Source organism: Xenopus laevis, chromosome 7S (genome assembly GCF_017654675.1).
Source record: "Xenopus laevis strain J_2021 chromosome 7S, Xenopus_laevis_v10.1, whole genome shotgun sequence".
Taxonomy (NCBI): domain Eukaryota; kingdom Metazoa; phylum Chordata; class Amphibia; order Anura; family Pipidae; genus Xenopus; species Xenopus laevis.
Genome location: NC_054384.1, coordinates 9591340 through 9616640, shown reverse-complemented (window position 1 = coordinate 9616640; position 25301 = coordinate 9591340). Strand labels below are relative to the sequence as shown.

Sequence of the window (25301 nt, the reverse complement as noted above, 5' to 3'; positions counted from 1 at the left end):
GTCTGCTCTATTGCTGTCCCTTTCTGATTGTTTATGGGCAGTCTGCTCTATTGCTATCTCTCTCTGATTGGTTACGGGCAGTCAGCTCTATTGCTATCTCTCTCTGATTGGTTGAGAGCGGCTGAATAAAAAGCTAAATAACTCAAAAACTACAGATAATAAAACAATATTCACTCTCTACATCATCCTAAAAGTTATATTTAGAGGGTAACAAGCCCTTTAAGATGGCATAGCCCTGCATTATATATATATATATATAAATATTGGGTGGACTCTACAGGGACATTATTGAGCAGTAATTGCAATTAGTGCCATTGATTTGATCAGGAATGTATAATGACATTATAATGATCTTGCCCCTGACCCCCTATATCCTTTGTGACTTCTCAAGCCAGTGCCATTAGCCTCCTGCAGTCAAACCAGCGGTACAGTTATTCTGCTTAACCTCCCAGTCGCTCTCAACTAATTCACTAATGTTGGAATAAACAGATTATCAAGGGAAATAGGATTGTTCCTTTCCGTGTGCATCGCTGCTGTAACAGACGATCTATATACCAGCCCGAGCCACTCAACTGCAGTCTCATCTGCTTCTCTTTCATCCCCATAACCATTTACAGTGAAACCTCGATTTTAAGTTTTCCCGCATTTTAAATGTTTTATTCGTGGTCCCACCAATTTATAATGCATTTTAATTAATGTTTTCCCGGATTTTACATCAAAATTTTGTCCTGATGTTCCCAAAAACGGCTTTTTTCCTCTATGAATGTTATCATTTGTGAAATAGAGGTATAACATACTAAGCTGATGTATATTTTGTTATGGTTCTGGCTGTAAATGGTCAATTCCAATTAGTCTGCCCCTTATACAGTCCTGCACCAATCACTTATTGCTTTAGGGCAGAGACACTTGCTGCTATTTCGGGAGATTAGTTGCCCAGTGACAAATCACTTCTACTTCGGGCGACTAATCACCACAAACTGCCTTCCCGCCGGCTAGAATGTAAATTGCCGGCGGTATGGCACTCGGATCGCATCGGCTTTCTGAAGGCAACTTCGGGCGACTTCAGAAAACAAATCGTTCCAAGTGCCATCCCGCCGGCAACAAATCGCTTCTTCTTCGGGCGGCAAACTTTCCCCCAACTGCCTTCCTGCCGGCTAGAATATAAATCACCGGCGGGATGGCACTCGGAATGCTTGTGTTTTCCAAAGTTGCCTCACATGGAAACTTCGGGCGACTTTGAAAAGCCAAAGCAATCGGAGTGGTATCTCGCCGGCAGGAAGGCAGTTTGGGGAGTTTAGTTTCCCAGTGACAAATCGCTTCTACTTCGGGCGACTAATCTCCCCGAACTGCCTTCCTGCCGGCTAGAATGTAAATCGCACTCCAAACACTTTGGCTTTCTGAAGTCGCCCAAAGTTTCCTTGTGAGGCAACTTCGGACGACTTAAAAAGAAAAAAAACAAAACGTTCAGAAAACCTTCCCGCTGCGACAAATCGGTTCTTCGGGTGACTATCTCCCTGAACTGCCTTCCCACCGGCTAGAATGTAAATCGCCGGCGGGATGGTACTCTAAACGCTTTGTTTTCCGAGTCGTCCGAAGTTGCCTCACAAGGAAACTTTGGGCGACTTCAGAAATCCGAAGCGATCCAAGTGCCATCACACCGGCGATTTACATTCTAGCTGGTGGTAAGGCAGTTTGGGGAGATTAGATGCCTGAAGAAGAACCGATTTGTCGCGGCGGGAAGGCTCTCGGAATGATTTTTTCACCCAAAGTTGCCTCACAAGGTAACTTTGGGCGACTTCAGAAAGCCGAAGCGATTCAAGTGCCATCCCACCGGCGATTTACATTCTAGCCGGCAGGAAGGCAGTTTGGGGAGATTAGACGCCCGAAGAAGAAGCGATTTGTCGATGGGCTACTAATCTCCCGAAATAGCAGCGTGTGTCTCTGGTCTTGGCTTGTGTACGTGACTGACAGAGAGTCTTAACCCTTGTTATTAACCAGTAAATATTGTTTCTCAAAGTAAAAGACTGTGCTTATATCCTTTCAGTACTTGAATAAAAAGTTACTTTAACACATTTCCTTGATTTTACATTTTTCTGGATTTTACATAATTTTTTCCTGGTCCCCTAAAAACCATAAAATGGGGGATCTATTATAGATACAAATCATAGTCCACTGAACCACCTATTTTTAACCAGCGTTCCCGGGGCGATCAAGATAAATTATCGATTAACTAATGCCCTTCAATAATTGTGGATATAATACACTATGCTCCATGTAATGCTAATCTTAATAGTTTTCCTCTTTCCCATTGCATCTCCCATAGGTCCATATTCCTTAAACGGCTATCGGGTGAGAGTTTACAGACAGGACTCGGCCACCCAGTGGTTCACTGGTATAATCACTCATCATGATCTCTTCACCCGCAATATGATTGTTATGAATGACCAGGTGAGTTACAGAAACCAGCGCTAATCCTGTTCCTATTTCTCCTTTAAGTCCCTGCAGCCCCTTATAGAAGTGTCCTAAGACTCAACCCCTTGTGTATATCAGTGTGTTGTGAGGCTCAGTGATTAAAGCTCTAATCTCCTTATGTCTGAGCGTTTGTCTAGGGACTCAGTCCTGGGAAGTAGCAGTTAAATTCTGTGTAAATGCTGTTTGATACTGTTAGATTTGTCATTCCACCCTGCAATACTTGATATCTCACTACTATATCCACTATCCCACACTCCCTTCCCTATATCCCACTGTTACTATAGACACCATCTCTCCCTACTATACCTGCTATCCCACAGCCACACTCCCTTCCCAGATACTATTATCCACTGTTACTATAGGCACCATCTCTCCCTACTATACCTGCTATCCCACAGTCACACTCCCTTCCCAGAGACTATTATCCACTGTTACTATAGACACCATCTCTCCCTACTATACCTGCTATCCCACAGTCACACTCCCTTCCCAGAGACTATTATCCACTGTTACTATAGGCACCATCTCTCCCTACTATACCTGCTATCCCACAGTCACACTCCCTTCCCAGAGACTATTATCCACTGTTACTATAGGCACCATCTCTCCCTACTATACCTGCTATCCCACAGTCACACTCCCTTCCCAGAGACTATTATCCACTGTTATTATAGGCACCATCTCTCCCTACTATACCTGCTATCCCACAGTCACACTCCCTTCCCTATATCCCACTGTGGGTAGTGGTAATTAGTACACTCTGTTTGACTTGGCCGTGAATGTGCTACAGATTGAACGGTGCCTGTTATGGGAGGAATTTCCGGTCCCCTGATGTTTGCACTGTATGCAAAACAAGGGCCGCTATCTCCATGGCATATTTATAATACCTGGTTCACTGATAAGAAAGTTAATGGTTACAGAAAACACCTGACGGGCAGCAACTCCTAATCACAATAGTAGATGAAAACTTTTACCTTTTTACTCCATGTTGTCTTTAACCCAAAAACTCACTCTAACTTTAGTTCATCAGTTTGCTACTAATTATTTGGGGATATACTTGTTACATCTGGGCAGCCAGAAAACTTATTTGCCACTGTTTCTTACAGGTACTAGAGCCACAGAATGTTGACCCTTCTATGGTTCAGATGACCTTTCTAGATGATGTTGTTTACTCTTTGTTGAAAGGTGAAAATATTGGTATCACATCTCGCCGGAGGTCTCGCTCCAATCAGAACAGCAACACAATCCATGTATGTATTACACTCCTTTCCAATTCACTTCTTTCTGATAAATGAAGAGTGTGGCCTTGGGTTCAAAGTAGGCAAGTTTAAAGGGGAAATGTGGCCACTGTTTAGTTTTGACTTTCTTGCAGAATGAGATCATATATAGATTATGTGGACTAGCCCCCCAGAGGACTAGCCTTAGGGCAGAGACACACGGTCAGATTTTGGAGATTAGTCGCCTGGTGACAAATCTTCTTTTCTTCAGGGCGACTAATCTCCCCAAACTGCCTTCTGTCGGCTAGAATGTAAATCGTCGGCGGGATGGCATTCGGAGTGCTTTGTTTTCCGAAGTCGCCCAAAGCTTCTTTGTGAGGTAACTTCGGGCGACTTCAGAAAACGAAGCGTTCCAAGTGCCGTCCCGCTTCATATTAACATTAATATTAATGCTGCATTTTTTACTGTAATTGTCCTTAATAGGCTCTTCCATTTTCTGTGGTTTTCCACCCCATGTTTCTAATTGTTTAATGTGGCACATTTGTCGTTGGCAGGGTCATTACACACGGGCACAAGCCAACAGTCCCAGGCCGGCGATGAACTCTCAGAGCTCCACATCCAAGCAAGGTCAGCAGCACAGAAATGCCCGTTTAAACAAAAGGAAAGGATCAGACAGCAGCATGCCCGACGAAGATCGAGTGAAAGAAGAGAGATACGACGGCACAGGTAGATCAGGTAGAGGAGTAGCGTGTTATTGAACATGTCACCTAGCTGGTCATACATGGACAAATGTCGGTATGTGTATGCTGGCCGGTATCTATGTACAATGGATATCCGTTGTTTGGGCAATTTGGAGAATTTCAGCTGCTGGGGAGCCATGTTGACCAGTGCACGGTGCATTATTAGGAAATAATACACAAACGCCACTAATATCTTGTAAATTATATCCTTATAAATGGTGAGTAGTGATGTTATCAGTTATAAACGGTGACTAGTGATGCCATCAGTTATAAACGTTGAGTAGTGATGTCATCAGTTATAAACGGTGACTAGTGATGTCATCAGTTATTAACGGTGACTAGTGATGCCATCAGTTATAAACGATGAGTAGTGATGTCATCAGTTATAAACGGTGACTATTGATGTCATCAGTTATAAACGGTGACTAGTGATGCCATCAGTTCTAAATGGTGACTAGTGATGTCATCAGTTATAAACGGTGAGTAGTGATGTCATCAGTTATAAACGGTGACTATTGATGTCATCAGTTATAAACCGTGACTAGTGATGTCATCAGTTATAAAGGGTGAGTAGTGATGTCATCAAGGGTGAGTAGTGATGTCATCAGTTATAAAGGGTGAGTAGTGATGTCATCAGTTTTAAACTGTGACTAGTGATGTCATTTTTGTCACATGACTCACTAAAACGTGTGTATAATAAATAAAGTTCCCCTTGTTGGAAAATATGTGGATATTAGAAGTAACCTCGGAGTTCCATGACCAGTTGTAAAACAACTTGGACTTCTCCCTTGTACTTTTATATGGTCATGAAACTCCTCGGTGACTTATAATATCCTTATATTTTACAATAGGGAGTATTTTATTCACTATAGAATGAAGCTATTCATCACTTTTGTTGAAAACAAGCGGTTCACGTAGGACACCTCCTGTGTTATCCATCCTTTTTTTCCCATTGCACTGATACAGGTATCCGATAAACGTATGGGACCTGTTATCCAGAATGCTGAGGCCTGGGGTTTTCCGTATTTGGCTCTTCACGCCTTAAGTCTACTAAAAACAAACATTTAAACATTAATTAAAACCCAGTAGGATTTTTTGGGGATTTTTATATCTAAGTTGGGATCAAATACAAGACACGGTTTCCTTTTTACAGAGTAAAGGCAATCTCTTCTAAAAATTAGAATTGTTTAAAAAATGAAGGCCTTCATGTAATTTGGAGCGTTCTGGGTAATGGGTTTATGGATAACAGCTCCCATACCTGTATCTACAGGATGGGCCTGTGTATGGCCACCCTTATATATCTAAGAAAATAAGAGTAGAATTGTCAGCTAATTATATTATTAATGTCACATTAGGTTTATAACATGACGAGAAATCCAGCACCTGAATGAGAGGCTGATGGCATAAGCACCGTAATGATTTGATCTCCTAATTTAAAGGGATCCTGTCATCGGAAAAAATGGTTTTTTTTTTTAAAAACGCAACAGTTAATAGTGCTACTCCAGCAGAATTCTGCACTGAAATCCATTTCTCAAAAGAGCAAACAGATTTTTTTATATTCAATTTTGAAATCTGACATGGGGCTAGACATTTTGTCAATTTCCCAGCTGCCCCTGGTCATGTGACTTGTGCCTGCACTTTAGGAGAGAAATGCTTTCTGGCAGGCTGCTGTTTTTCCTTCTCAATGTAACTGAATGTGTCTCAGTGAGACATGGGATTTTATTATTGAGTGCTGTTCTTAGATCTACCAGGCAGCTGTTATCTTGTGTTAGGGAGCTGCTATCTGGTTACCTTCCCATTGTTCTTTTGTTTGGCTGCTGGGGGGGAAAAGGGAGGGGGTGATATCACTCCAACTCGCAGTACAGCAGTAAAGAGTGATTGAAGTTTATCAGAGCACAAGTCACATGACTGGGGGCAGCTGAGAAACTGACAATATGTCTAGCCCCATGTCAGATTTCAAAATTAAATATAAAAACATCTGTTTGCTCTTTTGAGAAATGGATTTCAGTGCAGAATTCTGCTGGAGTAGCACTATTAACTGGTGTGTTTTGAAAGAACATGTTTTCCGATGACAGGATCCCTTTAAATTAGGAGATCAAATCATTACGCTGCTTATGCCATCAGCCTCTCATTTTTTTTCCCATGACAGTATCCCTTTAAGCTTTAAGAAAACTTGGGGTCGTTACTGCTGCTATAAATGCCCGTTATTCTTTAGCAACATCCATAGTTTTTAAGGTCCTCTCCCTGTCTTGATTGGCCACCTTTTTGGGTCATTGAGCTTGCACCCCTATTGGGCTTGTAACACCGCAGCAGAGTTATCAGAAAAGTTCAGAAACCCAGAGAACAATGGAGCCTCGTGCAAGACTGAAACTGCTACATAAACGAGCGTTTACACGGAGAGGAATAAAATCAAAACAAGAATAATTTTATTTTTTTTGCTCTAAATATTTCCATATCGCAGAAGTGTCGGAAGGAGCATGTGGTGTTATTCCAGTGTAAAACAGGTGCCACATAACTCAACGGCCTTCCCCGAACAGCTGAGTACAGTTGGTAATCGCTTTATAATGTTCTACCAGCTGGGACGACTCCATTTCCTTCTTATTAGTGCACTAGATTGAGCTAATTACTCTGGATTTCCCTCCCTAATTACAGTTTTGAATAGAGCAATGCTGCATTTAATAAAAAAAAAATCTGCACCAGCCAAAGGTGAAGCAATAAAACCCGTTTCTCTGACGGTGGAGTTAAGGGAAACTATCACTTAGAATTCCCTTCATTGTTCTGCATACAACTGAACAGAGCAGTGCACTTCATAGGGAAGATGTTTTTCTTAATAGAGTGTGTGCTCTGCTGTGAGTTTTCCCCTTTATCTCTGTGCTGCCTGTGTTCTCAGGTATTATAATTAATTCATTTTTATACCCAGACATTAAGCGTCAGGGCACATGCTCAGTTTCGGGGAGATTAGTCGCCCGGCTACAAATCTCCTCTTCTTCTGAGCAACTAATCTCCCGAACTGCCTCCAACCGGCTAGAATGTAACAAGGAAACTTGTGGCGACTTTGGAAAACGAATCCCTCCGAGTGTCATCCCAACGGCGATTTACATTTCTAGCCAGTGGGAGGCAGTTTGGGGAGATTAGTTGCCCTGAAGAAGAGGAGATTTTTCGCCGGGCGACTAATCTTCCCAAATCTGTCTGTGTGCCCTGACCTTTCTTCAAGGCGACTAATCTCCCCGAACTGCCTTCCCCCCGGCTAAAATGTAAATCTCCGGCTGGATAGCACTCGGCGCTATTCGTTTTCCAAAGTCGCCCGAAGTTTCCTCGTGAGGCAACTTCGAACAACAAATTGCTCCGTGTGCCTTCCCATCGGCGATTTACATTCTAGCCGAAGGAAGGCAGTTCGGGGAGATTAGTCGCACCGAAGAAGAGGAGATTTGTTGCCGGGTGACTAATCTCCCCGAATCTGCTTGTGTGCCCTGACAATAATAAATGTGGAGGGGCGGGAGAGTGTGTTGCTATTACACCGGCTCCCAGGAGCCATTTTTCAGTTTAACTTTTTTTATGACAATAAATAACTGCCTTACAAAAGGTCTAGTCTTTTCCTCTGAACTTTGCCTGAGCTTCCATAGATCAAAGCAGGTTTATTGAGTTGGCTGAGAGAGATAAACATCACAAACCAAATGCGGATCAAGTAGGAAAGCTGCTTTGGAACAAAAGGCATGCCTGTTGGCACCCGCACAGAGCAGATATATATAATACACTGTTAAATTCTGTGCTGAGAGTATGGTAGCAGTATAAAGGCGTAATGACCTTTATACTATGTGCATGTTCTCTATCACTCCCCACCAGGGCTTAAAGGGATTTTATCATGATTTTTATGGTGTAGTTTCTATTTCTAAATTCACTCTTCCATATAAAAGTCTATTCTAGAACCAACAAGTGTATTGTTTTAGTTGTAATATTGGTGAGTAGGTGCATCTCAGGTCATTTTGCCTGGTCATGTGATTTCAGAAAGAGTCGGCACTTTAGGATGGAACTGCTTTCTGGCAGGCTGTTGTTTCTCCTACTCAATGTAACTGAATGTGTCTCAGTGGGACCTGGATTTTACTATTGAGTGTTGTTCTTAGATCTACCAGGCAGTTGTTATCTTGTGTTAGGGAGCTGCTATCTGGTTACCTTCCCATTGTTCTGTTGTTAGGCTGCTGGGAGAATAGGGAGGGGAGGTGACATTACCAGTACAGCAATAAAGAGTGACGTTTTTCAGAGCAAAAGTCACATGACAGCACCTGGGAAACTAGCAACATGTCAAGCCCCATGTCAGAATTAAAAATTAAATCTAAAAACATCTGGTTGCTCTTTTGAAAAACAGATTTCAGTGCAGACGTCTGCTGGCTGGAGCAGCCCTATTAACTGATGTGTTTTGAAAAAAACATGTTTCCCATGACAGTATCCCTTTAACTTAGGGATGCACTGAATCCAGGATTCGGTTCGGGATTCGGCCAGGGTTCGGCCTTTTTCAGCAGGATTCAGATTCGACAAATCCTTCTGCCCGGCAGAACCAAATCCGAATCCTAATTTGCATGTGCATATTAGGGGCGGGAAATCCAGGAATTTTTGTCACAAAACAAGGAAGTAAAAAATGTTTTCACTTCCCACCTCTAATTTGCATATGCAAATTAAGATCCGGTTCGGTATTCAGCCAAATCTTTCAGGAAGGATTTGGGGGTTTGGCCAAATCCAAAATAGTGCATTCGGTGCATCCCTACTTTATTTAATATCAGTTTATGTAGTGAATATACATGGCTTAGTGCTGCCAGAGAGAGAGAGCGGATCTTTCTCCCAATATCTCCACCAAAGGCAGGGCAATATCAAGCCAATCCGATCATTCGGCTCCCGCATTACAATTAGTATCGGCGCCGATGCGGTCCTCGATTGTGGGGAAAACAAAACCTCCCCAATTGATATCTGGCTGATTTTTGCCGCATACACAGGCCGATAAGCTGCCAAATTGGTCTAAAGCACCCGAATCGGCATCTTAAATCTGCCCGTGCATGGCCACTAGGGTTGCCACCTTTTCTGGAAAAAAATACCGGCCTTCCTATGTATTTAACTTTTTCCCCTATTAATAACATTGGGATTAACCATCATTTTTACCGGCCGGGTCGGTAAAATACCGGCCAGGTGGCAACCCTAATGGCCACCTTTAGTGTAAAAATTCTTGGAAGAGTTGCCCCCATTTCTACCTCTACTCCTAGCGTTACGCCTATTGTTTACCTCCACTTCCGGAAAGGGATTTTAGTGCGCCAGAATTTGCAGCTGATTATCCTTTTGAATTGTACAAGTATCCAGTTTTATTTTATTTCAGTCATTTACTCATGGTAGGTGCTAATAATAGGTGCATCAATTGGCGCCCATTGCTTACCTCCTGTTCGAGAAACGTTTTTTTTGTGCATCAGAGTCCCCCCTGTTCAGCCTTTTGAATTGTATCAATGTCCAGTTTTATATGATTGTAACTACCCGAACGCCCCGATCTTTACGAAACAATAACAATACATTTCCATGGGGTCAAACATGTCACTCATTTCTCTGTTCTCCCCACCTTTTTGCAGAAAATCTGAAGAGGAACAAACATTTCCACAGCAAAAGGAGGAAACCCGAAGAGGACGAAAAGAAATTCATTTTGAAAAGGCTGCGCGCGGACAATATTTCAGACTTCTCGGAGAGCAGCGACTCCGAAAATTCAAATAAAAGGACAATAGATTCTTCGTCCGAGCAAAATTCCGAGAACGAGTTGAAAATCAAGAACACTTCAAAGATAAACGGAGACGAGGGAAAATCCCAAAGTAGCGACGGGGCTGAGGAACAGACACTAATAGATAGACATTCTCCCTGGGATGAGATACAGGACGATAAAAAGGAAATAGAGTCTCAGCTGCAGGAAGATAAACCTCACTTTCTCCTATCGGAACAGACAGCACTTTATGAGCAGAATCCCAACAACCCACATGTTCTAAATAGCGTAGCGGAGAAGAACAACACTACGGAATTGTTACAGGTCGAGCCACTCAGCGGCAAGCCTCCAACGCCAAAAAATGCCATTGTCTTAAATAACGAAAACAATGCCAACGAGGCTGCCCAAGAAAGCGGCACCAGCACGTTTGGCTCACAGCCTGTTCCCAAAATGGAATTACAAAGCACCGAATTAAAGCCTTCGTACGCAGGTATCAGTTTTTCTGATTCTAAGAAGCAGGATCCGGAGCGCGTGTGGAGCGAGGTGAACAGCAAGGGGGACTTGGCGCATCCGGGCGTGTTAAAGAATTCCCATTTGGCCAAGGAAACCCACGAGAGAGAGAAAATCCAGCACGGCTCTGTCATCGGCAGCACTTCCCTAACAGACGAGCAGAAGAGGCTTCAGAAGCAAACCCTGGACGCAATGAAGGCCAAACCTCACGTCGCAGAGGTTTCTAGTAAAATCAAGTACAACGCCTCTCCGGATGTGTTAAAGTCGCGGTCCGTCCACTCCCCAGACCCTGTGAAGCACAAAGTGAATTACCATAACAGTCCGATGGCTGGGATTGTAAGGTCCTCCAGCAAGTTGGATTGCGACCTTCACAGATCCAGTTTTCATCCGGTGGCGGCCAGAGTGAGCGCCATCGAGTCTACAAAAAGTCCTCTTATCATAGACAAAAATGAACACTTTACCGTTTACAGGGACCCAGCACTTGTTGGACCAGAGACTGCAGCTAATCACTTATCTTCTTATTTGCACCAGCATAACTTTCCTCTTCATTCTCCAGCTCATCGAACGTGTTTACCTCCAAACAGCCACCACCCAGCGTTAACAGGAAACCCTCATCTACTCACATCCTCCTCAAACCAAGCATCTATAGCTGCTATTAATACTCACTCGCTTGGCAGTGCATCCCATCATCCTGTTCATCATCCTCATTTACTACCTGCGGTGTTGCCTGGCATGAACCCCGGGTCATTACTAGGTGGCCACCCACAGCTAGAGACTGCACACGCCAGCAGCCTTAGTCACTTAGCATTGGCACATCAACAGCAGCAGCAAATGTTACAGCATCAGTCACCGCACCTTCTCAGCCAAGCTCATCCGTCGGCTTCTTACAACCAGCTGGGACTCTATCCAATCATCTGGCAGTATCCAAATGGAAGCCATGCTTATTCCGGTCTTGGCCTGCCGTCGTCGAAGTGGGTTCATACTGAGAATCATGTCAGTGCTGAGGCTTCCATGAGACGGGTAAGACAATGTTGAACTTTAGAAATGTAGGTCGTTGTAATGAATGTAATGTTCATCCTTGGTTTTGCCATGAGTTGATGGTGATTGATGGTCATTGTGTCTGTGATGTAAAAATGCCAATTCTATAGGACATAGTCTTTCAGCAGTAAATGATAGGTGATGAATGAATGAATCATGGGAAGACATTTGCAGTAATATATCAGGGTAGGGATGATCCATACAGAAGACCAGCCTGTAGTACAGGAGATCTTTTGTCAGTGAAGATCTGGGCAACCAAAGTTGACCTTTGAAGGTCCATGTCCTCCTAGATAATTAGATCCTTTTAGTGCTATTATGCTTGGTTTTATCACATTTATATTATACGTCTAATATAGGTCTCTAATTAGCTTTTTTTTAAGGCATCAATTATTTCGCATTTAAGGTCCCCATAGACGCAAAGATTTTTCTTGCCGAATGACCGATTTTAGCGAAGACCGACCAATCCTTCGAAATTATCCTGCGGTTAGTGGGATTCGAAGGATTGTACATCTTACCATTTTTCCGCCGACATCTGTCAGGAAATTGATTATCCAGGTTAAAAAATCTTTGTCGGTCCCAGTGCAATGTATCTATGTTTGCAGGGCCAAGCAGGCAGCTCCCCTTTGTTTTCCTGGCAAATTGGTCTTTTTAGTCGATGGACAATTCGTACGATCGTTTCAAGATAATCGTGGTCTTTACATCTATGGCCAGCTTTAGACGCTCGCCAAATGGAAGAAGTGGTTCGGGTGCTTTAGCCCCGAACCCTGCCGCTGGTTTAATTATTCACGCAGCTTTAAAATAGGGTCACTTACCGCTCTCCAATGGTGGTTCGGGTGCAGCGACCCGAACCCGTATTAAGGGGAGAAGTCGTTTTACCGGTATTCCAATTTTGAGCGCGCATTCCACGAACCTCTTGGTTTCCACGAACCTTTTGTGTTTGCACATGAAACGCGTCGGATGCTTTATCCTATGTGAAATAAAGCTTTTTGAATTTCAACTGTCTCCAAGAGGTTCGCGGAGTGCGCGTTCAAAATTGGAATACCGGTTGAACCATGTCCTCCTAGAGTCTGGTTACAATGTAATTCTCCTACCGCAAACCTGTAGTTCACCAATCCTGCAGTTGGTGGTGCGTTCCTTCCGTTGACCCGGCCGGGTCCCTTAGCAACCAATGTGTATAAGAAACGGATCCGCACACACACTGATTAATGCAGTCGGGGAATATCCCCTTTTATTCAGCCACCAAACATCAACGTTTCGGGGGACACCCACCCTTCATCAGGACCTGTTTGGTGGCTGAATAAAAGGGGATATTCCCCGACTGCATTAATCAGTGTGTGTGCGGATCCGTTTCTTATAAACATTGGCTCCTAGAGTCTGGTGACATCAGTGACATCAGAGGTGACATCTGGTGACATCAGAGGCGCAGTGATCAGCACTGAGCATGCTCAGTAAGCAGCTGCAAAGCTCCAGAGCCCACTACTCATATGCAGTGCCACCAACACACCAGGATATAGGCCGACCAATTGCAGAAGAATATCTCAAGGACAACAAGAGTCATGGGTTTTCACTGTCACAGAGCTCCAGTTACCCATGATCAATTATTCTCATCTGCCTTTATCCAAATGATGATATTTGTGACCTAATACCACAATCTCGGAGGTTTATTATCCAGTAAAAGTATTTCCCCCGGGCCAGGTCCGTAAATGGTCTCCTTGTTCTGCCCCGGTTCCTCCCATCTAGTTTGTGGTATTAATTATCCCTTCACTAGAGAAAAGCCATTGTCCGACTTGGCAGGACTCATAAATCCCACCAGTTGTGTTTTGAAATTGTGCAAGGTCTGTCCCAAGGAAATCCAAACAAGCCGGGGAGCTGGTGACTGAAACATTCCTTAATGCGAGCGGTTCCTCTGTGCCCTGCTCTGCGCCAGCCACGGTTTATTTTTCAGGGCCGGGATGGTGAACATGAACTGCCGTGTTAAGGAAAGTGGAAATGAATTGCGGGCAGGCTGGGATAGAATCGTATACTTCTGCTCCAGCAGTACAATGTAAACATCTGGCTTGAATCATTTAGAACAAGCATTTTTTCCATATTCAGTCATATATCATTTGCCTTTTACACAGTCCAGAGCCGACTTTAACTCTCTCGATATGGAACTCCTGGGGTTATGAACGAGGCCCCATCCATGTTTGTGTTAGAATATGTGCTGAGCACATTCCTGGCCAGTATAGAAAATACAAGCACTAACTGTCAGCTGCATGTTTCTTTCCATCGGGCAGCGGCTTCTCTAGCACAGGGCCAAAGCTGAATCTCATACCCCTGGCACAGAGCTTGTTATAGACAGCATTCTTTTTCCATTCCGTCCCTTAAAGGACAAGGAAAGTTAAACTAAAGAAGTAGGTAGAAAAGTTGTACATTAAGTTTTGTGCTTCTGTACCAGCCCAAGGCAACCACAGCCCTTAAGCAGTAAAGATCTGTGTCTCCAAAGATGCCCCAGTAGCTCCCCATCTTCTTTTCTGCTGATTCACTGCACATGCTCTGTGCTGCTGTCACTTACTGAGCTTAGGGACCCACTCACAATATACAGTACACATAGAATAGAAATGTCACAATATAAGGCTGATTAGTAATTAATACAGATAATCACTACATGGCAGCACAGAAACCAGTGCAATTAGCATCAGAATTGAATAATCTGCAAACCTGTAGCATCAGCTTATATTACAGCCAGGGAAGCTCATTTTCTGCTGGATAATTAGTGATGAGCCCTAAGCTTAGCTTCTCAACAGCCAATCAGAGCCCACTGAGCATGTGAGTGTCACAGACACTTTCCAAGATGGTGACCCCCTGTGACAAGTTTGAAGTCCTGGATCATTGCTGCTATTGACAAGCTGAAACAGCATTTCATGTTTTCTTTATTGCTTTTAAATGATTGGCCGCCTTCTGACTCTTTCCAGCTTTCAAATGGGGGTCTCTGACCCCACCTACAATAAATGCTCTGGTTGCTAGGGTTGTTTAGATCCTCGCGACCGGTTTGCTGAAACGGCAAAGCGGAGAGCGGCTGCATAAAAAGCTAAATAACGCAAAAACCATGAATAATATAAAATGAAAATCAATTGTAAATTGGCTCAGAATGTCACTCTCTACATCGGGCTAGAAGTTTGTTTTAAAGTGAATGATCCCTTTAACTGTAGTTCCAGTAGATGAGAGATTTAGAGTGGGTTTTAATTATTATCTTGCCATACATGACGCACAACACTCGTATGTCTAAATTTCGAATTCAATTTTCCGCCCTCTCTTTTTATCTTGTTCTAGAACACTGCCAGTCCCTGGCTGCACCAACCTACACCTGTGACTTCAGCCGACAGTCTCCTGATTGGTCACCTGCCGGTGCGGCCCTCCAGTGCAGACGCACACCGACCAATCAAACTTGGTGTGCACTCGAGCCCGCCTTTGTCCAAACCAGCGGCCGAGCACCACAAGGAGTAAGTGTGCCGGAGCCAGTGATAGGTGCTCTGTCTATTGACTCCCATACCTGTGCTAGCAAAGCTGGCTTTTGGGGCTAATTTTAGAAATCCATCCGCTATTTGGGCATGTATGCTTTTAAAGGGATACTGTCATGGGAAAAAAAATTTCTTTTTAAAAACACATCAGTTAATAGTCCTGCTCCAGCAGAATTCTGCACTGAAATCTGTTTCTCAAAAGAGCAAATTTATATTTAATTTTGAAATCTGACATGTGGCTAGACATATTGTCAGTTTCCCAGCTGCCCCCAGTCATGTGACTTGTGCTCTGATAAACTTCAATCACTCTTTACTGCAGTACTGCAAGTTGGAGGGATATCACCCCCTCCCTTTCCCCCCCCAGCAGCCAAACAAAAGAACAATGGGAAGGTAACCAGATAGCAGCTCCCTAACACAAGATAACAGCTGCCTGGTAGATCTAAGAACAGCACTCAATAGTAATAATCAGTGTGACCAACTTAGACTCCTTCAGTTACATTGAGGGGAGGGGCACCCAAAGCTACTGGGGAAGATTAGTCGCCCAGCGACAGGCCCGGACTAGTAATCTGTGGGTTCTGGCAAATGTCAGAGGGGCTGCTGTAAGGTGTAATAGAAAGTCTCTATTTAGTGGGCTGCTGAGTGGTTGTTTGGGTCCAGTCCAGAACTGCTCATCGACAAACCGCTTCTTCTTAGGGCGACTAATCTCCCCGAACTGCCTCCCCGCCGGCTAGAATCAAAATCGCAGACAGCATAAGTCACCCGAAGTTTCCTCGTGAGGCAACTTCAGAAAAGGAATCACTCCAAATGCCATCCCTCCAGCGATTTAGATTCTACCTGGCAGGAAGGCTTTTCAGGAAGATTAGTCAAAGCCGAAGAGGCGATTTGTCGTCGGACGACTAAATCTCCACGAATCTTAGCGTGTGCCCCTTACCCTTAGTAGGAGAAACAACAGCCTGCCAGAAAGCAGTTCCATCCTAAAGTGCTGGCTCTTTCTGAAAGCACATGACCAGGCAAAATGACTTGAGATGCACCTACACACCAATATTGCAACTAAAATAAAACATTCGCTGCTTCAGGAATTAAGTTTTATATTGTAGAGTGAATTATTTGCAGTGTAAACAATGTAATTTAGAAAAAAAAAACCTACATCGTAAAAATCATGACAGAATCCCTTTAAAAATAGACCAGCATTTAAGAAGCGCATTACTTAACACTGGGTGGTCCAATAACTGTCATGGCCCCTCCAGGGTATTTTTATGGCGCTAGGCCTGCTCATGGCATTTCATATTTAGCACAGCAGTTGTTTTATTCTTGTCTCTGTTTTGCTCAGTTTGCTCATTATTTCTTCTCCCCCTCTCCCCCCTGAACAGAGAGATCGACAAGAAACCTTTCATGGATCCCATGCGTTCAATTGCAACGGTGAAGTCTGAACATGAACACGGCCGGACTCACGCAGGCAAAGAGAGCCATTTACATAGACATTATATGGAACCTGTCCTGAGCCACTCCAAGTTGCAGAGGATCTCGCAGGATCCCGTAGAGAGGCCGATTAAATACAAGGAGGAACACAGGCGAATACTTCAGGAAAATACAGAAGCATCTCCTTTTCCGCTGAAGGCGAAAGCACACGAGAACGAACATGATGGTTACAGAGTCGCGCCCATCGTCTCTTCCGGCACTAAAATCCATGTGGTGAAACAGGAGAACAATGTTGATCGCCATATTAATGAACTGTATAAACTGAAGAACTCGGTCTCACAGAGTTTACCGCAGAGCAACTATTTTACCACCTTATCAAACAGTGTGGTCAACGATCCGCCGCGGTCGTTTGCGTCAAAGGAAGTGGTGAACTTGTACCCGGAAAAGCAGAATTCTACCCCGTGCTCTGCCAACTCGTACATGTCGTCTCTCTCCAAACCACCGCCGCTTATCAAGCACCAGCCCGAGGAAGTGACGACGGTTAAGCTTAACGAGCAGCTTTCTCAGCAAGTGGCAAGTCACACCATCACTTCCTACCGAGGAGACAGCAGAAGTCCCACCCAGTTGTCCATTTCATCCACCAACGCTCTCCGTAGCATGCCTGCTTTGCATAGAGCCCCTGTTTTTCACCCACCCATCCATCACAGCCTGGAGAGAAAGGACGCCAGCTACAGTAATCTCTCGCCGCCGACCTTAACTCCGGTGCAGCCGGTAAACACAGGCAGCAAAATACAAGAGCTTCAGAAGCCTCCAACGCTAGTTCCTGAGCCCAAAGAAGGTTCCAGCACATACAAGAAAGAGAAAAGCATCCATGATGGTTGGAAAGTGAATGAGAAGCAGAACCACAGCAAAGGAGTGTGGATGCCGGAGAAGAATAACTTCAAGACCCAGGCTGCGACTGCCTCTGTCATTGTCCGCCCATCGTCAAGCGCAAAGTACGATCCCATTCCAATAGTGCAGCCCCTCTCAAAGGAGAGAGTTGGGGATAAACCCTTATCTGGGTTGAATCAGACTGATTGCATCAAACCCCTGGAATCCCGAGAGACTGTGAGGATCACCCAACCAACTGTCAGTTTGGAGAAGAGTTCTCCGGTTCCCTCGCACACCGCCAGCTCCGTCGGCCCAGCGCCCAGTATTATGTGCAGCACGAAAACTGATGTGACCACCTCTGCTCCCACAACGACAAGTGTCTCCAGCAGCAGCGGATCGGAGGTGACCTATTCCTTGTCCAACTACTCTGTGTCAGCTTGTGCCGTGATAGAATCTAACACCTCAAAAGCTGGAAACCCAACCAGCACCCAAACTCCAGAGAGCCAGGTCATCAACCCGGCTCCGGTTACTCCAGTGAGTGGCAAGGCTACAAGTGCAATTCAACCCAACGCTGCCTATTCTACTTCCACTGACTTCATCCACCTGAAAAAGCACAAGGCGGCCTTGGCGGCAGCTCAGCAGAAGAGCACGAACGCCAGCGAGACGGAGCCCAGTGCTGTGAAAAATCCCAAATTACCTGCCTGCAGTTCTCCGGACAGCAACGTGGCCTGCAGTTCAGCCAATGCATCAAGCACTTTAGGCAACGGGCCTGTTGTCCAGCCTAACTACCACACAAAACTAAAAAAAGCTTGGCTTACGAGGCATTCAGAAGAAGATAAAAACATTAACAAGCCAGAGAGCACAGGCAGCACTGCAGTCTCAGAATTAATCAAGCCTTGCACTGTCAATCTCATTAACTCAACCTCCGAGGAGCTTCAGAATAACATCGACCTCCGAGTGCAGGATGACCAGTCTCCCAAAGAAGATAGGCTGACCAGGAGGAGAGCAAAAAGGACTTACGAATCCTGCTCCGAGAGCGAGGACTCCGACGGGAGTGAGACCAGGTCCGGGCAAAGGCTCAAGCGCCAGCCTAAGCCCACGTATAAAAAGAAGCAAAATGATATGCAGAGACGGAAAGGCGACACGGACAAAGAGGAGGAAATCAAACCCAATGGAATTCTCAGCCGGCTTGCAAAGGAGAAGAGCAAACTGAAGCTGCAGAGCAACAGCAGCAGCAATAGTGAGTATCTCTGGGAACGTGGGATCAAAGGGAGAGGGGAAGGGTTTCCGGCCTCATATGAAATTCATGTGTTTTTGTTTAGCCGAAGGGTCAGGTTCTCCTTTTGTGGATTTTTCCTGGAAGCCGTCCGTGACTCAGAGTGCAATGCCTCGCTCTTATTCTAAGGCCTCTAGGAGAAAGTGGCCTGGATCAGTCTTTAAAGGGATACTGTCATGGGGAAAAATGAATCAGTTAATAGTGCTGCTCCAGCAGAATTCTGCACTGAAATCCATTTCTCAAAAGAGCAAACCGATTTTTTTATATTCAGTTTTAAAATCTGACATGGGGCTAGATATTTTGTCAATTTCCCAGCTGCCCCCAGTCATGTGACTTGTGCCTGCACATTAGGAGAGAAATGCTTTCTGGCAGGCTGCTGTTTTTCCTTCTCAATGTAACTGAATCAGTGGGACCTGGATTTTACTATTGAGTGCTGTTCTTAGATCTACCAGGCAGCTGTTATCTTGTGTTAGGGAGCTGCTATCTGGTTACCTTCCCATTGTTCTTTTGTTTGGCTGCTGGGGGGGGAAGGGAGGGGTGATAACACTCCAACTTGCAGTACAGCAGTAAAGAGTGATTGAAGTTTATCAGAGCACAAGATTTGGGGCAGCTGGGAAATTGACAAAATGTCTAGCTGATTCATTTTGAAAATTTTTTTTTTCCCATGACAAAATAGAATGTAACACCTCAAATTCTAACTTCCCTTTAAAGGGAACTGCTCTCTTCCTCACTTAAAGGGCTACTTCTTTTTTTAGGGTGATGCCCACAGTGATATATTAACATTCTGTTGGTCTTCGTTTGGTTTTTGAATTCTGAATCCAGTTTGAAATTTAAACAGCAGAAACGGAAGGCTAATATAGAACATTTTAAAAGATACAATGAAGGCCAATTATTGTTTAGAGTAGGTCCAACTGTATAACAGGGTTGTCCAACCTGAGGCCTCTTTTATTGCCCCTGGCCTGCTTTGTATGACCTTAAATATAAACTATAGCTCTTTTATATACTGTACATCAAATTATGTTTTACCACTGCATGGAAGAAGGTCGGAAATTTCTCCTTTAATAATTATAATAATGTAGGAAATCAGGGATAATGTAGACCCATCCTCAACACCACAAGGTCTCATTTACCTATTTAAGTGCACCCTCCGCTTCCCATAATATTATATATAAATACACTGACATTTTTCAGCACTGGGCAATTTACACATGGGCAGTAACCCACGACAACCAATCCAATTGTTGTATTCCTACAGATTTTTGGCTGAAGAAAGCTGATCACTGATTGGTTGCTATGGTTTACTGCCCATGCACATAGATGCCCAGTGTTGCTAAATGAGGGGTCCCCCTCCTAGGAATGGGCACATTTTTCATTAGGGCTTTTTGTCATGATGGATATGACTAAAGTGGGTGGGGGAGGGGTGCTCAGGCAGTAATTAGGGAGCCCCGGTGGAGGTACGTGCTAATGGTGACCCACCAGGCTTGCAAACTGGCAGCTTGACATCGGGGATCATTTATAAACCCGAGGCAAATTTGCACCTGGGCAGTTACCCATGGGAACCAATCAAAATTGTTTCTTTCAGCGTTCAACTTGCAGCTGGCTGAAAAAAACTAATCGCTGATTGGTTGCTATGGGTTACTGCCCAGGTGCCAATTTGCCCGGTGTTTATAAATGACCCCCATTATGTTTGGATTTTGGGCAAAATGGTTGGTTTTGACACTTCTAACTCCAGAAACACTTTTACTAAATATCCCTCGTATTCTGCCCCCCTCCCTCCGAACTCCCACAGTGTCGGCCATACAATTCCTTCTGTCCTGGTCTGTGCTAATCCCAGTGTTCAGTTACTCCCATCTATTCATGTCGGGAATTAGCAGTGAGAAGCCAAGGGCTGTCCTGTTACTGGAGCTGCAGTCTGGAGCCGTCTCTCAGTTGCAGCACGAGCAACTGCCATATTTATCCAGACTGCCATATTTATCCAGACTGCCATATTTATCCAGCCTGCCATATTTATCCAGGCTGCCATATTGATCCAGCCTGCCATATTTATTCAGGCTGCCATATTGATCCAGCCTGCCATATTTATCCAGGCTGCCATATTTATCCAGGCTGCCATATTTATCCAGACTGCCTCCCTACAGGGCAAACTCCGCATTCTGGATTCAGCCGACAGTCTGTTTGTCTCCCCCCCCATACTATTTTTATTCCTCTCACAATGACAGAAATGTAACCGCGCTCCAAAGGTTTCAGTTCCCGGGGCCACCGGGGTTACGGAGCTCGCCATTATCGTGGTGACAAGAGGCTCGAGTAATGAATGGCTTTGCTGGCGAATAAATGGCTTGGAACAGTGGGAGGGAGACAGAGGGCTCAGAACGGCAGGCAACTGTCACCTCACTCCTGGCTTCTTAATCACAGGGCACAAATTGACTGCACTATTTAGTACGCTCCGTCGGCACTTACCCACAGTGCATTGCAAATACGCAGTCAGTCTGCACAACGCAGTGAAATTCTCCCAGCAGCCTCATGATATCTGAGCGTCAGCCTTTTCTGCTCAGATCTACAAAGCATTTTAGCCCAGACCTGCCTGTAGTTGGCAGTAGGGTTCAGCTGGCAGAGCATGGCACCACTTATACTTAGAGGTCGGTGATAGTGATATAGGAACACTATTCCCCGGGGTCTTTTTGTGCCCTTTATTACAGCTGCCTTGTACACAGCACCACGGTATAATGCAGCCCCCTACTACTCACTCGCTCCGCTGTGCTTTTAATCTGACAGTTTGTGTCTAAAGTCTCCTTGCCCCCCATGCTCTGATATAATAATATGATGATTGTATTTGATGTTATAAATGAAATTCCCAGGAAGACCGAGTCCTTTAGTCGTATATTGTTGTTAAGTTATTATTAGCCTTGCGGTGTATACACACTTACCCCTATTTCCGCAGAGGTTTGATTTGGAGCATCCGGATAGAAGAGCACCGGTTGTGCCTTAGAGCACAGTGCCCTCTAGTGGATGTTTGGGGAAGAATTATATTCTATATCTTCTATAATGACTTCTGCATTATACAATTGGTGCTGCCATTGCCCTGTGTTCAGCAATGACTTATTCTTAGGAATATAACAGAAGTGACAGACAGATAGTTGTGCCTCAAGCCAGTGTTGTTTCCTGACCAATACGAAAAAAATTCAAAGGAGGCCGGCACAAGCCTGGACCCAAGTAGTAGTAGAGCCGGGGTGAGATGGTAAAAGGTTAAAAAAAAAAGCTTACATTTTATTTTCCATAAATTAAGAACCAAGGCTGGACGCGTTTCGTGTCTACCAGGGACACTTAGTCATAGGTAGTGATAGGCGAATAAATTCGCCTGGTGTCAATTTCTGATTTTCACAATTTTTTCGAGAAAATGTTCGTATTGCTTGTTTTTTTCGTGAAAACTTTCGAATTGCTCGGTTTTTTTTTTTTTCGTGAAAATGTTCCAATTTCACGATTTTTCATGTAAATGTTCCAATTTCACGATTTTTATTGTGAAAACGCTAGAATTTCAAGTTTTTTCCATGAAAATGTTAGAATTTCAAGATCTTTTGTGAATTTTCGACGTTGCGAAATGGGAGAAATTCGCCCATCACTAATCATAGACTGAACATATTACATACAGGATATTTAAAAGAAAGATAGCCAATGGGAAGCAAGTAGGCGGTGCTACCAAATGTGTCTCTCAAGAAAAAACATTCAAATCCTAGGATTCATTAGACACACCCCCAAGGCCAAAACAATACATAGGTCAACTTAATTTAGGAAATACATAATACAGAGTATAAAGTGCAGAGTAAATATATCAAAAATAGGGAAAAAGGACGGACTATTATACATAGCAGGAGACATCAAAATCTAAATTTAAACTTAGAGGCTGCCTTGTACCTAAATAAAAAATCCATTTGGTCCCTATTTTCAATAACTCCGAGTAAATATTTCCACCACTTCTATTCAGAACTATTCTATCTATACCTGTGACTATCAAATAAGAAGTCATATATATATATATATATATATATATATATATATATATATATATATATATATATATATATACATAGAAATCTCCTCCTATAGCTGCCCCATTGCCAGAAAGCTCAGAATGTGACTTATTGAGGTTTTGTGGGTTTATTAAAGGAGAACTAAACCCTAGAAATGAATGTGGCTAAAAAACGCCATTTTTTATATAGTGAACTTATTGCACGAGGCTAAAGTTTCAGCTTGTCAATAGCAGCAATGATCCAGGACTTCACACTTGTCACAGGGGGTCACCATCTTGGAAAGTGTCTGTGACACTCACATGCTCAGTGGGCTCTGATTGGCTGTTGAGAAGCTAAGCTTAGGGCTCGTCACTAATTATCCAGCAGAAAATGAGCTTCCCTGGCTGTAATATAAGCTGATGCTACAGGTTTGCTGATTATTAAATTCTGATGCTAATTGCACTGGTTTATGTGCTGCCATGTAGTAATTATGTTTATTAATTACTAATCAGCCTTATATTGTGACATTTCTATTCTATGTGTACTGTATAGTGTGAGTGGGTCCCTAAGCTCAGTAAGTGACAGCAGCACAGAGCATGTGCAGTGAATCAGCAGAAAAGAAGATGGGGAGCTACTGGGGCATCTTTGGAGACACAGATCTTTACTGCTAAAGGGCTGTGGTTGCCTTGGGCTGGTACAGAAGCACAAAACATAATGTACAACATTTCTAGCTACTTCTTTAGTTAGGCTTTAGTTCTCCTTTAAAGGGTCTCCATTAGGCTGAAGGTAATTGTCAGTGAGCAGGAGAGGCCCTCTGATACACTGGTTGCACATAAGACAACTGAAAGTTCTTGTGATGCTTCTGCAGCTGGAATTCCTCGCTCAGTGTTAAAAGACTGGCGTAAGGTGAAGAAGCTGAAGCAGACGGGCGAATCCTTCTTACAGGACGACTCCTGCTGCGAGATCGGACCCAACCTCCAGAAGTGCAGAGAGTGCCGGCTCATTCGCACCAAAAAAGGAGAGGAATCCACCCACTCGCCCGTGTTTTGCCGATTCTATTTCTTCCGAAGGTAAGTGCTGGTGCCAGTGTGTGTGTACTTACAGTATCACTGATGTTAGGTTTGTGTATATATTATATATAGGTGTATTTAGATATATTGCCCTTGCACAGCTGTTTATTGTACATTGGGCTAAGCCTGAGGTCCCTGCACAAATAGGTATCGCCCAGTCTAGATATGGGCAAGGGGCCACCACCATCACCACCACAACTCCATCCCACATGCCCCCAATCAAAGGTGGCAGTTGGAAGTTTCCTCATTTCCCCTCAGCCTCCAGCTTTAAAGGACCAGTAACCTCAACTTTTTTTAAAAAATTCTTTAGTATACAACGGAAAAAAAAACACAAAGACAAACAAAACTTTGAAAGCGGTAAGTCTTTATTAAGAAATAACTTACCGAAACTCTGCTTGCGCTCCTCTTCAGAAAAGGCGATCCATCGGGCGGCGCTCGATTTCTCCTCCCTGTCTTCCTTATAGGAGATAGCCAGGGAGGAGAAATCGAGCGCTGCACGATGGATCGTGGCTTTTTCTGAAGAGGCGTTTCGGTAAGTTATTTCTTAATAAAGACTTAGCGATTTCAAAGTTTCGTTTGTCTTTGTGTTTTTTTTTTCCGTTGTATACTAACGATTTTTTTTTTTAAATTTGATGTTACCGGTTCTATAACTCCATAAGGTTTGGCTCTGAGACAGGAATGTACCAGCTTGTCAGGGGGGGGGGGGGGCTGGGCCACCCAGCTACACCTCTGCTAATAACCTGTTTTATTTTTGGGGGGTTGCCATTGTAAAAGCCCCTAAGCGAGCAGCCTTGGTTATGACTGATTCGTTCAATGTGCATCCGCAGGTTATCGTTCAGTAAAAACGGAGTGGTGCGGATAGATGGCTTTTCCTCCCCGGATCAGTACGATGATGAATCCCTGAGTCTGTGGTCACACGAGCATTATGAAGACGAGGAGCTGGACCTGGAAACCATCAAATATATCTTGGCTTATATAGGAGATAAGTTCTGCCAGCTGGTCACCTCTGAGAAAGCCGCCATGTCCTGGGTGAAGAAGGATGGTAAGTGAACCTAGAGAGTCATGGGATCTTCCAGGTAGCTTTTGGTCACAGCTATAGCTTGTGGGGGGGGGGCACGTTTTGGTCATTATCCAGACTAGTGCTTCTCTAGAAATGCTGCCAGATATTATGCCCGTGTTACATGAGCCCTGGGCATCAGTGGGTCAGAGCGAGTGAGCAGACTTGCCATGAAAAGCAGCGGAAACTCGTTATCCAGAAAGCTCAGAATTACGGAAAGGATGTTTCCCTTAGAGCCCATTATACTGTGAATTAAAGTACCTCCTATTGTAAAATATATGGCTATTAATAGTCACCGCAGAGTTCCGGCCGAGTGCTTTTATACAGGTCATGGAACTCCGAGGTGACTTCTTCTATCCTCATATTTTCCAACAAGGGCTACTTTATTTATTATAACAGACAA

General features: G+C 44.1%; 1 protein-coding gene across 3 annotated transcripts in view; it reads left to right on the top strand.

The window, feature by feature from the left end:
* Positions 1 to 25301, top strand: part of jmjd1c.S (jumonji domain containing 1C S homeolog) — a 228765-nt gene that overhangs the window by 184817 nt on the left and 18647 nt on the right. For 2 of the 3 annotated variants that reach the window (XM_018227326.2, XM_018227329.2), the window contains 8 exons: positions 2324 to 2448; positions 3579 to 3722; positions 4244 to 4424; positions 10033 to 11684; positions 15015 to 15184; positions 16573 to 18731; positions 23640 to 23841; positions 24669 to 24883. In XM_018227326.2, coding sequence (XP_018082815.1) covers positions 2324 to 2448; positions 3579 to 3722; positions 4244 to 4424; positions 10033 to 11684; positions 15015 to 15184; positions 16573 to 18731; positions 23640 to 23841; positions 24669 to 24883 — 4848 coding nt within the window. The remainder of the gene's footprint in view (positions 1 to 2323; positions 2449 to 3578; positions 3723 to 4243; positions 4425 to 10032; positions 11685 to 15014; positions 15185 to 16572; positions 18732 to 23639; positions 23842 to 24668; positions 24884 to 25301) is intronic. The other variant, XM_018227327.2, reaches the window with a different exon arrangement.